Source organism: Chinchilla lanigera, unplaced genomic scaffold (assembly GCF_000276665.1).
Source record: "Chinchilla lanigera isolate Chin_1 unplaced genomic scaffold, ChiLan1.0 scaffold00007, whole genome shotgun sequence".
NCBI classification, from domain to species: domain Eukaryota; kingdom Metazoa; phylum Chordata; class Mammalia; order Rodentia; family Chinchillidae; genus Chinchilla; species Chinchilla lanigera.
In genome coordinates, this window is record NW_004955408.1 from 15622167 (window position 1) to 15636444 (window position 14278).

General features: G+C 34.2%; 1 protein-coding gene across 1 annotated transcript in view; it reads left to right on the forward strand.

Moving 5' to 3' along the window:
* Gabra1 (gamma-aminobutyric acid (GABA) A receptor, alpha 1) overlaps positions 1 to 14278 on the forward strand; it is a 53326-nt gene that overhangs the window by 13183 nt on the left and 25865 nt on the right. The window contains exons 4-6 of the mRNA XM_005376276.1: positions 5912 to 5979; positions 11004 to 11224; positions 13723 to 13805. Of these exons, the coding sequence (XP_005376333.1) occupies positions 5912 to 5979; positions 11004 to 11224; positions 13723 to 13805 (372 nt within the window). The remainder of the gene's footprint in view (positions 1 to 5911; positions 5980 to 11003; positions 11225 to 13722; positions 13806 to 14278) is intronic.

The following is a 14278-nucleotide window of genomic DNA, read 5'->3' on the forward strand; positions in this document are numbered from 1 at the left end:
AAAAATGTTGCTCCAGGCAGGTCAGCAAGGAGCACTGCCTAATTCAGGAATATATATTAATGTTTATATGGAAGCCCAAAATATTTTTAACTTATAAACAGGGCCATTCTAAAGTAGAATTTTTAGATACATTTTATTGTGATGCTTAGCATTAGTCTATTTAGTTCTCATGTCCTGTTTGCCTTTGTGAATTAATAGACAATACAGTTCAAAGAAGGTGAAATTCCTCCTTCATAAGCCATGACTCCATGGAACCTGGTCTAGTGAATATTGTCAACAGACAACATTTCCATTGATAATATAGACAGTGTCATACTGAGCAAAGAATTGTAATAGATATTGTTAATATCACCTACAATTCTTCCCTGTTCACTCCTTCTTCCATTTCATTTATTGCAATCAGTGTTACAATTTACTATGCACCTAGTGTCAGCTATCTTCCTAAAGTACAAGTAACATCCGGGGACTTCAGTACCCAACGACATGTAATGCAATAGAACAAAGGTCAACTGCTTTCTGAAATGCACAAGACTTTAGATGTCAGGCTCCGCTTGTCTCTGGGGCATCATTTTATAGTCTGATCGTTGAAATCATCAAATTCTCAATATTCTGGATTTCTCTTTTTAAAACACACTTACCTTGAGCTTATATTTGTTGGTTTTTTTTTTTTCCTATTTTTATTATCTTTACCTAGATGTGGCTATAACTGAATTTTTCTCAATTTTGAAGTCTTACTTTATTTAGAAGACATTCTTTCAGAGCATTTATAATGGCTGGAATTTAATTAGGATAATTTGTATGCATGTGCCTGTACATAACTGCTATGCAATTATACCTATTTATATCTATGTACCTCTCTGATTTTATATCTATCTGTGTGGCTATCTCATCTATCTAAAATATTTTCCTGACAAAATCAGAGAGGTGTGCTATGGAGTAGGTGTTTTTCACTTTTATACTTCATTATATTACTATTATCTGGACTCATGTCTATCTGACACAGAGACTTTTTTTTTTTTATTGACTAAATTAATGCACCCAACAAATGCCTCTCAAAGAGTGTTTGGCATTACCATCATATTTAACCCTCCAACGTTATATAATTCATTGGGCATATATTATTTCTGCATTTAAGAAGTGAGAAAATAGATGCAGAGAGATTAAAGGATTGTATCTAAACATCATGCAGCTTGTGCTTAAGAAAAATCAGAGTTAAAATATGAGCACTTAGACACTTAATCTAATGTGCTTACTAGTTTACTCTGCTGCTTATCTCATTTTTATCTTCAGTACTAATCATCTTTTTGAATTATCATGTCAAAACATCTGTTATTTCAGGGCTTATCAGCAAGCTATCAGCACTGTAGTAAGTTCCCAGTACAAAAGATGTGCTGTCTACCAAGAGCAGGGGCTATGCTATTTGAACATGTTTCTACATATAGTTGTGTGTATGTATATATACACAACATATAGTGTCTGAGGATGTGTTTAAGAAATGAGTTTGATTTACTTATTATCAAATATTTTGCACTGAATTTTATTTTAGGGTAACCTCAACAATTGTAGTAACAATCATCATTATTATCCATTTTATATAACTATTCAATTATTTTTGCCTTGAAAATGAACATATGAAAAAAATGAAAAGGAACATGTGTGGATAGCTATGTTTAAAGAATCTATCAAGTTTATATTGGATATGGAAAAGTATTGCAAAGGAAATAGATTGAAAAATTATTTGAATAATTAGCTCTTCAAATACATCCAAGTCATGGTCTGGGGATATAGATCGGTGGCACAGCACTTGCCTGGCAAGTGTGAGGTCCTGAGTTCAATTCCTAGTACCCACCAAAAAATATCTGAGTCAAGTGATTTTTAAATAATTTCTTTGTTCAGGCAATTTCCTAGTTTCATAGATGGTTCAGTCATATTCAGTATTACCTTGGTCTACAACCCTTTTGACAGTCATACTCAGTATTATCTTGGTCTACAGTCCTTAAATTTTATCACAAATTCCTGACTCATTGTATACTCCTAAGGAGAATACATGGAATCATAAAATATGTTGACTCTTCATCATGTGCTCAACAGAAAGTCTTTAAATGTCTTTCAGGTATTTCTAATGAGAGAGAGAGAGGGAGGGAGGGAGGGAGTGAGGTTTTGTGTGGGTGTCTCCTTGAGGTGAGGGAACTGGAAGGACTGCATCCTCTCAGCACTTGGGGAAAGAAGGGATCCTCAGCAATTGTCTTAAGTCTTTGCCAAAAAACAAGAGTATAAGAACATTTTCCCCTTAAGCCTGGTCAGAACCTAAGGAAGTCTTAATTTCAAGCCACCATTTCTTGGCCAAGAAAGGGAGTTAACCATGCTACTCTTTGCTATTTTGCTGACATTTATTCACAGTGCTCTTGAATCTTTGCATTTGGCATTATAAACCTTCTGGGTTTCTCTGTATTTTTAAGAAGGATAGAGGTATTTATTGACAGAATTTCAAAACTACATACTCATAGATACAGAGTAGAGGCCCTCAAAGGAGAGGCGTACTAGAGTGAGGAGGTCTGCAGAATGGCGATGGCTGGGAGAATTACACTGACCTCCACTTCTTCCCCTTCTTGTATCATCGCTTGCCCTTTCCACTTCGTAGTTGCTTGGCCACAGCTATCCTGCACTGGCATCCCTCCGTTTGGGGACTTGGAAATTTTTTTTTATGTTTGGAGGAGACCGAGAAGATAGAGAACGATAATCAGAAAGACTTCCGGGATATCGCTATGACTGGAGTGTGTGGTCAGAAGGTCACTTTAGAGACTACCTGGTCCTGGGTTAGATAGAGGACAGGGTTCTTGCCTTTTCCTACTGCAGTGGTGAGTTTTGGGAAATCTCAGAGGCAAGAAGCCAGTAGAAAAGTATATGCAGTGTTTGAAGATGATGAACTAGGATGGTAGAAAAGGTTAGGCTAAGGATAGATAAAAGAAAAAAATAGACTAAAATGCAGTTCCAGTCATTTATGTAAATTGCTTTCCATTTATGTCTAATCCTTATATGGCACAGTAACAATTACGCATGACAATAAATGTGTCTAAACCTAACCATGCTTCATGTTCTATTTAATTGGTACAATAATCTTATAAATATGCTTTTAAGCCTTTTAATTTGTTGCTTAAGTAGCACAATCATCTGTTACTCTATAAACAATGGAAGAAAAATATCCTAGATATTCAGTAAATGGATCTCTCAGTTCTTTTGGGCACTTTCTCATGTAGGATAATTCAAACTGGTTATTCCTAAAACATCTAATGGGCCAAGGTTTTAAAACTTGTTTCTTGGAATTCATTCTTAAAGTGCAGAAACTATGCTTTCCTCATATTGAGGAGACTGATAGTAGTGCCACACGGTCTCCTGGAGCATTGCTCCAGGTTGCCAACCGCATGCAAATGTTCAGACAGGATTTGTAGCTGTTATTTATTTTTTTATTTTAAAGATAAAAGAATGAAAACATATTAACAAATACACAGACATTAACAAAATACCACAAAAACAATACAAGCAATACAGAATTTCAGACAAGGTGATAGGAAATTAACAATGATTGTTGTATTACATATTGATGTCTTCAAATTGGTTACTCAGATAAATACAGGCATGTAAGATGGATCACACACTTAAGCATTAACTGTTCCTTTCAATAATGCAATAGAAACGAGTAGTACAACTATGTTAGCTATCTTGTGTTACATATATATGTATTTTCCCTTCTTTTTTTCTTTTCTCTTTTCCCTCATCCAAGTTGTTCTTTCCTTTTGAACAGTTTATATTGTGAAAGGGAAAGAAACCTTAGGTATTCTTTAAATGAACATGCATCTCCAAAATTTAAAAAATAAACAAAAACTGATATAATTGTTTCCGTGCATGTCACTGATTTCTATAAGATATCCAGTGTAAACCCTCTACTTCAAAATAAGGAGAAAACTAAACTTGAGCAATGGAAACAAAAGAAAGTTGAGTTAACTAATTTAATAAAAATACAAAAGGAATATCAGAGTGAATCAAGACATATGTTGGAAAATAATTCAGGTATCATTTCTCCTTGTCATATGATTTCAGGAGCATTTAGTTGTAAGAAATTATTCTATAAATTACAAGAAATTTATTGCAAATTTATTTCCAATGATAGGGATAGGTGATGTGAAAGAATTTAGAGCAAAAATATACCAAATCTCTGTGAGTTTTTGTCTTTCTTTTTGTTGTTTTTCATGGCAATACATATGTATCATATTATAAAAAAGAAAATTCAAATGATCCTTCCTTTGCTTGGTCTGGAAAGGGAAATGTTGAGAGAGAAGGGACAAAATATTTTCTTGTGATAGTTTTTAATTGGAAAGCATCTCTGATATTCTAATAAAATCTAAGCTTTGTACGGTATCTTAGAGAATAAAGGATGTCCTAAGTAAGAAAAGATTCTAGTAGAAATAGTATGTGGACAGTTGTGTGACAGAAGGATAGGTGCACATGTTGAAGAAATGCTGGAAGGGACAGGAACAAGGGTAGCATAAAGGAGACTGGGCAAGATGGCGGAGACTCACGCGGACGGCCGTGCTCTCGAGCTACGCACAGTTGCTGTAGCCTGAGAAAACTGACGTCGCAAGTGAGTTCTAAAACCACAATTCTACTTTGTTCATCACAATCTCAGTCTTCATTTCGATTACTTCACAGGTAAATCCAAGTAATTCTTATGTCAAAAGGCTCATTTAAACACTTGGGAGTCAATCAAATTTTTTCACAGAAACAAAATAGTGTCACTATGGCTACTGAAGGGTGTGGTAACTCCAAATTATTTTATCAACTGAGATACATATATGTGTATCATGTGACTTCATCCCGCAAGAAGTTTATATCGAATGTACATCATACAGAATGTCTTAACTAAAGAGAACTGCTGAAGGAGACCGGTCAGTAGTTCATTTTCAAAGGAATGTATTATTGTGTATACAGGATCGTATCTTTATGTCCTTCACCAGAGACAAACAAATGAAATGAACTGCTTAAGATACCAGACTGTGATTTTTCAGAACTAAGGTGAAAATTACATAGCTATCCTTCCTATTCTCACCCATCATCAAATTATTTTCTTTTCTACAAGTAGCATTTTTCTGTTTCTTGGTGAGTGGCTATGTTTCTTGAAAAATATCGGTGTCACATTAGCACAGAAAAAATCAAAGGATCTATCTATCTATTTATATATCTGGTAGCCAATATAATAAAATCACATTGAATGTGAAGCAAAATGTATTAAATGAACATTTTCTATGCCATATTATATATGCCATATAATGTTATATTCTATAACATAGTCACCTCATTCTTGAAATTGAAAATACTTACAGAAAGTGCCGTATTTTTCCCAAGGAGTAGTGGAGTAATTTAGGTGAGTCAGTTGTGATTTACTGAAAGATAACAATTATTTTAACATACCCTTGAGATCTTAAAGAGTTAAGAAAGCTTGCTAACGCATACTACATATACCCCGAGAATAACCTGTACACCTGCAGCATCTCTTTAGCTGTGTAAAAATAAAGTTTAAGGCATACTCCTGTGCTAACATATTTTTATTATAATTTGAAGTGGTTAAGCATAATTTAGGCAAGTGTGTCCTTCCTTGAAAAATTCATTAAGAAGCAGCTGAGTTCTCCATAAAGTCTGCCTCCCAAAGTGGCATATTTAGGTTCTGTTCCCATTCAAAATATTAACTGTGAAATTCTATGTGTAAGCAGTAAATTATCAGGGCTACACAGTGGACCAATTTTAGAAATAGCTAATCAAAGCCAATAAATTTCCCATTTGGGTGTAAGTATGTGGTGGTGAGATCTAATAAGGGCTGTTGATAGATACTCACTGGCCCAATTTCCTGCTTCATCAGAGCGTGTAACCGAAGTGAAGACTGACATCTTCGTCACGAGTTTCGGACCTGTTTCAGACCATGATATGGTAAGTGACGCTGCATCTTTGGATTCTGGGAATATCTTTTTAAATTTAACTTTTGAAAGAAATAGAGACTAAGTATTTAGGGGATAATCTGAAAAAGTTTGGCTATCTTTTTCTGTCTCTGATTTTCAAACAGCCAGCACTGCTACACAACAGCCATCAACACTGTGATTTCTATTTTTGCCTGTAAAGGAGAAATGAGTGTAACAGTTGAGCAGATTCTTGATCAGGATTAGAGAAGTGGTTAAAAGAAAGTACACAAGAGGGAACTGTTGTGGGTTGTTACAAAACATATTCATCCACTTATTACCAAAAATGTTAATAAGATGAAGATATAACTCTACTTTATTTTCCCAACATAAATTAGCATGAATTTCTATCTAATTTGGTGGGAGTTGGTAAATCAGTAAAGCTTTGCCAAGGTTATATAATTTTTCTAAATTCATAGCAGCCCAGCTTCAATATAAGCAAAGTCACAAATAGGTTTTGAAGACATACCACTATGAATAATTTAAAGATGTATTAATTGAATATTATCTTTGGAAATGCTGCTTTACTAGCATTTAAGTATAAGTCCTTTGATTTCAAAGGAACTCAGAATGCTGTAGAATAAAAGCTTCAGAATTATTCAGGTTTAAAATCAAATTTAACATTTTTATGCCTGTATTCTCTGTAATCCATAAATGATTTGGCCTTCTTCCTCACCTGCTCACGGTCCTAACCCCTGGCTTTAGGTATTCACATGAGTCCTACTTTCTGCTAGGCAAGCAGCTTGAGGAGTAGCAGGAAAGACTGCAGGTTTCAGAGTAGCAAATTTCAACCCTTACTACCACCAGCAGCATGAATTTGGGCATATTGATTAAGCTTCTAAGGCTTAAAATCCCTCAACTTTTTATATTATCAGAGTTTCATGTACCTGTTACATTGTTAATAAATTTTAAATGTGGCACATAAATAAAATGCATATCTATGGTGCTCAGAAAATAATAATCATTGTAATTTTTGATTCTAAGTCCTTTAAGAGGCCGTGTAGACCTCATAGAAATTTTTCTTTTCAATCATCTAAATCCTGTATTTCCACAGAGGCCCAAATCAAGACTCAAATGCTTAATGAAACTATTTTTTATTAGCACAATACTAAATTTACTTTCCTTTTTGTATTATCCACATTTATTGATTATGAAATATAATTTAGTTTTTGGTCACCTATATACTACCATTTTGTAAAATTATTTCCCTTTTATAAATTAATGTCTTATTTTAGTAAAATAATGCCAAAAATTCTAAAGACATACTTGTTTCACAAACCTCACAGTATTAGTTTGTTGCTGGTTTAGAGTAAGTATTGAATTATTATTTACTTAATGATAGTTTTAAGCATATATATTATCATTAAAAAATTAAGATCTCGTGGCCCCATTAAATTCAATGCTCCTTCCTAAATTCTGAACATTTTGAGAAACAAAACAATAGAGTAAGGGGCAAGAAGACTGAACTGACTCTTTTTAAAGCAACAATTCTATCTTTGTCTCTGGCACCTGGGATGGTGGCTCACAGAAGTTCAAAAATTATTGCTAAGGGACAGTGCTTAAATAAAGCCACATGTGATCAAACTCTTTTCTCTTCCTTAGAAAATACTTAAGTTATTGGTTCAGATTAATTGAGATTTAAAGAAACAATTAGTTTTTGTAAAATCTTACAAAACAGGAAGTTTTGATACACCATTAACTCTGTCTTTATCCTGAATTATTTTTATATATAAACTCTGATCAACTATCACACGGTAATAACAGACTATCTAAGTAAGGATTTTTTTCTATTGCCTGAAACTTCTGAATCAGGCAGAGTTTGATTGTTTTATCAAAGAATCAAATTAGTCATCATGCTCCAAATGATTTGCAATGTGGCTCTTAGAAATGGTATCTAATCATTTTGTTTACAAGATTAATCTCTTAAACAATATAATAGGGGAATTAGACTTAAAAAGAAGAAATATTAGTTAGAGGCAATCACACCTAGAAAGCAGGAATGACAAGTCTTTTTCAAAATGGGAAATACTGTGTTCTTTTTAAAGCAAGAACTAATAAAAATAGCATTATTTAATGCCTACCTGTGTTGGGTATCATGGGAAGCTTTATCAATGACATTTCATTAAATTCTCACTGCAAACCTTGTAGATACGTGTTATTCTTATCTACATTTTCCAGAGAGGGAAACTGACCCACTACCTAACTGTAGTGGCAGAACCTAGGCCACTCATTCCTATAAGCTCCACCACTCCCAAGGCATTTGACTTCATCTGGAATAGAAAACAAATTTAGGGCAGCTCCTTAACTTTATTTTAAAAACCATTAATTGGCCATCAAACGGCACATTCCCAGGGCACTAGGTTCTGACAGAAATATCCAGGCAGCACAATCATATGGCCTTGTTTTCCGCAGTGCTTAAAATGTGTTAAGAGAAAGCACACACAGATGGCAACAAATGCTGCAAATGATAACGTTTTAACACAGTATTTATTTAAGAACACGGTGCATGTTCTGTCCCAGATCCTCTGAAAGCGGCTCACTTTCTTCAGAGACCTGCTCTGTGGAATAGAACTCAGAAAGACAGCACTTGTGTGGTGGGGGCTGGAATTTGAACACGGTATTCAGCGGATCTTATTTATTCCGTCCTTTTCCACAGAGTTTCCTCTGTTTTATTCTGCCTTTGCTTGCCTTGATCATGATTGCCTTCTCACTCCCTTCAGGTTTTCTGCTCTATCAGACTTCCAAAGAAATAGCACTTTTTCAATCCCAGCCACCTAGAAATCTAATAAAAATTTGTGTTGGGAAAACACTGAGATAAGAAACTAACAATCATTTGTGATATGTGCTAAGACTTCCTATATTCTAGAAATCCTTACAGTTACTCGTAGTCATTAACTCACTTCCTACACTAGCCAAGTAAGTTATCCCCACTTTATAGATTATGAAGCTTGGGTCTAAGGAAGGTGTGGAAAGTTATTTGGAGTCAGTCAGCCAGAAATATCCAGGCAGGATGTCTGAAACTCATCTGGCTATTTCATTGTCTGTCTAGCACAGGTAAACAAGGCAAGCTGCAAAACTGATAAGCATGTAAATAGTACGACTCTGGCAAGTTTGACAGACATTTTTTGGGGGGAGATTCGTGGCCCTTGGGATATATTTCATTAAAGATTTGATAACAAATCTATTTAAATTAATTTTTAATATTTATTTGGTTTTCAAAAAAATCTCTTGGAGCAAACAAACAAGGGAACCAAAATTTTAGATTCATATGAATATAGACAGCTTGGACATTTGTGGAATCTTGATTTCACAAATGACCATCCCCTGTCAACAGATCTAAGGAAGTTCAGTTGGATAGGAAATAGAACGCATGCAGCTAGGGTGTAAGTAATATAAATATTATCGTATATCAAATGCTTATAAGCCTATTGTCCAGGGGAGCAGAACATGCACAATGCATTTTAGATCCATTCACCTTGTTGCCCTGACAATTCCTAGCACACTGTGGGACTTTCTGATATAATTCAGCCTCTTTCTCCATTTCTCTCTGCATGGAAAATACCATTCTACCCTCATCTTATTCCTCTATGAGTTTTTCTGACAATATTAAAGCTATATAGTTTCTTTCACTGCTGTATTTAATAGACACTTAACAAATGTTTGCTGGTAAGTGAATTCCCATCCTATCTCACAATGGCTTTCATGTGACACTTCCAAAAACAAAAACACACTGACCAACAAGGAAGGTAACTTGTCTTGCTTATATCAACTGGATGGCTTCATGTCAAACTTTCTTGTTTCTCAGTCAGTAATTAGACTATAAACCATCAGCTAATGTTATGCTTGACTTGCTCAACAAAGTCTCAAAAATGTCAAACACATGACACAAAGGTAAATCTTCCTTGACTCTTTATCAGTCTTGCTTAAATCCTAGGAAAGAGACAGGTAGTTAAATCTGTGTGTAAAATGCCTGAAAGCAGACGTTGTTTATTTTATGTGTCCTAAAGATTTAAAAAAGGATGTTTCCAGATGCAGCGGGACTTAAGAGGATTAGGAAAATGTAGCATGATGTTTTCAAGTTAGTCCTTCGAGTTTCAAGCATGCTAAGACTAATGGACCATGTGGTAATTTTTATTTCAAACCACTGATTTCCAAATTTAGTGCCAAAGTAGCAATCACTGCAATGAAGATGAATATTACCCTTTTCAGTTTTAGGAGCTGGTAAGTCATATTGCTTGTTTTCAGATTAGCAGCTGTCTGTCTCTGGGTATTGCCATAAGGAATCATCTGTTTATTCAAATAAATAGATTCCTTGGCTGTCAACAATCGTGAACTTCACACATTTCTCGTATGACTTCTATACATATACAATCACAAGCACACTCACACGTTCCCATATACTGTACATTTTTTCTCTTTTTGGGGATGGGGGAATCCAAATTAGCAGTGAAAATGGATTCCTCAAATTAATAATTTTCATTATTTAGAATTGGAAGTCTACATACCTTATCTTGAAAAAAATGTTTACTTTGTCTAAACGATGGGAGTTTCATACTATAGAGACCCGTGTTTGCCTTGGTTGTGCGGGGAGTTTTTCAGAGACCCTGGGAGATTCTCCAAAACACTGTGTTTATCTTCATGGCTGGGATCATCTGATTTAAAATATTCCTATGCATAACACCTTCAGGCATGGGTTTTGTTTTTTTAATTGTAACATAGTCTACTTGTTCGAATGTTTCCCTAGGGGAATATAATGCTGTTATCTCCTTTCACATATCTAAGGATAAAACACTTTTCTACCCAAGAAATATGTTGGCATTATAGATTTAAAAAAACAAGTACACAAACCAGTGATTCACCTGACATTAACGTACTTCTGGAAGCACACTTAGCTCCCATTTTACTTCCAAAGTTAGAGAAATTATGCATTGCTTGTGAGATATTTGAATTACAAAATAAATCACAGTGAACTCTTTACCATTTTCCAAAATTACCTAGGAGTATACAATAGATGTCTTTTTCCGTCAAAGTTGGAAGGATGAAAGATTAAAATTTAAAGGACCCATGACAGTTCTCCGGTTAAACAATCTAATGGCAAGTAAAATCTGGACTCCAGATACGTTTTTTCACAATGGAAAGAAGTCTGTGGCTCATAACATGACAATGCCCAATAAGCTGCTCCGGATCACAGAGGACGGCACCTTACTGTACACCATGAGGTAAGCACAGCTGCATTTCCGCCCATCCATCTTTTTCCGCTATTTCTCCTCCATATGTAGGCAGTCATCAAGCTGATGAGCCATGGTAAGACATTGAGTGTGCTGTTTTTCAATCATAAGAAATTATTTTACTATAAAAATCATAACACACTGTCATATTATGCAAGCATTAAAATGTTCAATAAAATGACTATAAAAATGAAAAGGCATTTACATATATTAACAAATACAAATACAATATAGAAAAATATATCTTTCCAACCCACTCTAATTCATTATGTGGAACCTATTCTCCTCACTATAAACTTTATATACTCCCATCAACCAGTAAAGTCTAAGTTAAGTATCTAAAAGCTATCAGGAGTTGTATAACCTCAAATATTTCTACTAAAATTGAAGTAAAACAAACCACAAAATATGGGAGACCACAAAATTCTTGAAAGAAATCAGACTCATGAGGAAATATGCATATAAAGAAGTACATGAATTCAGTAATGGTATTATTAGCCATATATTTTAAATTTTGCTTACATTGAAAACTATGTGTATCTTTTTCGTTTATAAACATTTCTTCCCTTTCAAGATACCTGCACTGTCTACCATCTAATAAGTGTTCAGTCCACACTGGGTTAATTGAGGGCAGCAGGCAGCAAAAAAGAATTGTGAAAAATTTTCAAGAAGAGCTATTTAAAGATATTCTTAGTTCATAAGAAAATTTGAATTATCCCAGTTTCATTCTGGAAAGCACCAATATTTCATTGTCAGATGACTTGTTATTAGGGTGTTGTTTTTGTAACTCTGGCCAACACTTCGTAATTCAGACTGTCCAATTACTCTCTTTGTATGAAAAGGTAATAAAGACAAAAATCTCAATTTGGTAGGTTGTATTTAGTATGGAAATAGAGTGGTATTTTGGCTTGAACAAAAGCTGCCAGCATGACTATCTTTCTGAACACAAGCATCCAAATAAAGAGAGATAGAGAGCGATCCAAAATTTGCGTTGGAGATTGGGCCCAACTAGTCCAAAGTATAATAAAATTGAAGAATATGAAAACAAAATATCTAAGCTAAAAGAGAATTATCAGATACATTTATTGAGACCTCACCAGGTAATTCAAGCATGACCTAAATATATTTGAAATTTGAAATATTTTTCTCAGGTTAGAAAAGAGAAAAAAGTCTTATATTTTACTTTTATCCTAAATCCAGTGTTTGTTCCTCCCAAGTGGTGATTTTCTAGTGAAGGGATTTGCTTATTCTGAATAGTTTACCAATGAAATTTTCTGATGCAAGTAGAATTCTTCATTAATAATTAACCTATATCTTCCATCTTTGAAATTTCTCACCGTTTTTGTTGATGTATTATTATTTTATTTAGGACTTTGATTTAAGAATGTGATTTAATCATTAACCTATAGATTTTATGTTTCTTTTAAACGGTATAAGAATCACTTAATTTTACTGGCAATAAAGCCCTTGTACCATGTTTTTAAGCTACTTAATAACATGGGCAGTAAGAACCTTTCTAAATATTGTTTAAAAGAAATGAATATAAATTTCCTCACACTTCCACAAACCGAGAGCACACATATTTCAGTGGATTACTTTCTTAACAGTTCTTTTTTAAAAACATGAACAGAACTCAAATTCCCAGAATATCCTAGGCATGAAAGAGGAGCACCACAGAGTCCTAGCTTAACTGGGCCATGGCTTGGTGAACAGCAATAAATGGTTGGAATATAATAACATCCTATACTAATTCTCAAGGAGACTTTGTTAGCCTAAGTCTAATTAAGCTTGAGGACCCTCCTTCTTCGACTTTTCATTTTATGCCTTTGGTGCTAGTTTAGGGAAGGAGCCAGAACTGCTCTCACTACAGTTTCTTTACTTCTTTTGAATACAAAGATGAAATTGTGTTTATACATGTATTTTTTCTGCATTTTTTCCATTTGTTACTAATACATATATCTGATTCATAGCAAATGTATTTATTGTGGGGGAATTGATACATATACACACCACATCTTGGTTCCTTTTTCTTTCCCTTGACCCATGATTATTTTGCATATGTAGGGTATTTCGTATGATGATTCAGTGCTTGTGTACATGGTGTCATGACCACATCTGGGCGGTCAGCATATTCCTGCCCTCGTCATGAAGTATTTACTTGCTTAAATCTAGTTTAATCATCAAAAAGTTTTCTGTGAGGAGGTAAATAGTGGATGGTGTTTGTTTTGGAAGATGTTAGCAATATTTGTCCACTGGACAAAACAAAATGCTGCCTATTTTCTCAAAGCAAACACACAAAATGGATAGAATTCTATCATTGTAAATAATTCTCTTGCATCACTTGATTATAAACAACTTAGCATGGCTCTGCAACTTATACCCCTCCTGCCTTATTAATATATTTGCTGTATTTAATAGCATCCCACCCTGATGATCAGTGTCTAATTTCTACTTTTTGTTTGTATTCTATATTTCCCTTAATTAATAAGACTGACAGTGAGAGCTGAATGCCCAATGCACTTGGAGGACTTCCCTATGGATGCCCATGCCTGCCCACTAAAATTTGGAAGCTGTGAGTAAATTTATTTTTTGTATTCTTTTTTTTTTTATCTTTTGCCTTTTATCTTTTTTATTTTAAAAATTTAAAAAACTGACAAAAAAGAAAACAAAATCAAAACAAAACAAAAACAACAAAAACGATACATGACCTCAAAAAAAAAAATGATAGGAATTTACAATGGTTGCTACATTACATACTCTTACCTTCAACAAAGTTACTCAGTCCACCAGACATAAGAATATAAGATTGACAATGTTGGTTTTCTTTATTACTTGTTTCTATATTTTCTGTATTCTTGTGAGAGATCTAAACATTGAACAAGAGACCTCCAGTTCGTGAAGTCTGTTAGACACAAAATCATCAACAAAATTTAAATACAATATATTGCCAAGGCTTCCTATAAATAGTAATCCTTGATTTAACTCTTTAATATTATTTCAGGGAAAGGGTTATTATTTATCTACTAGAACAGAAAGCATAGGTTA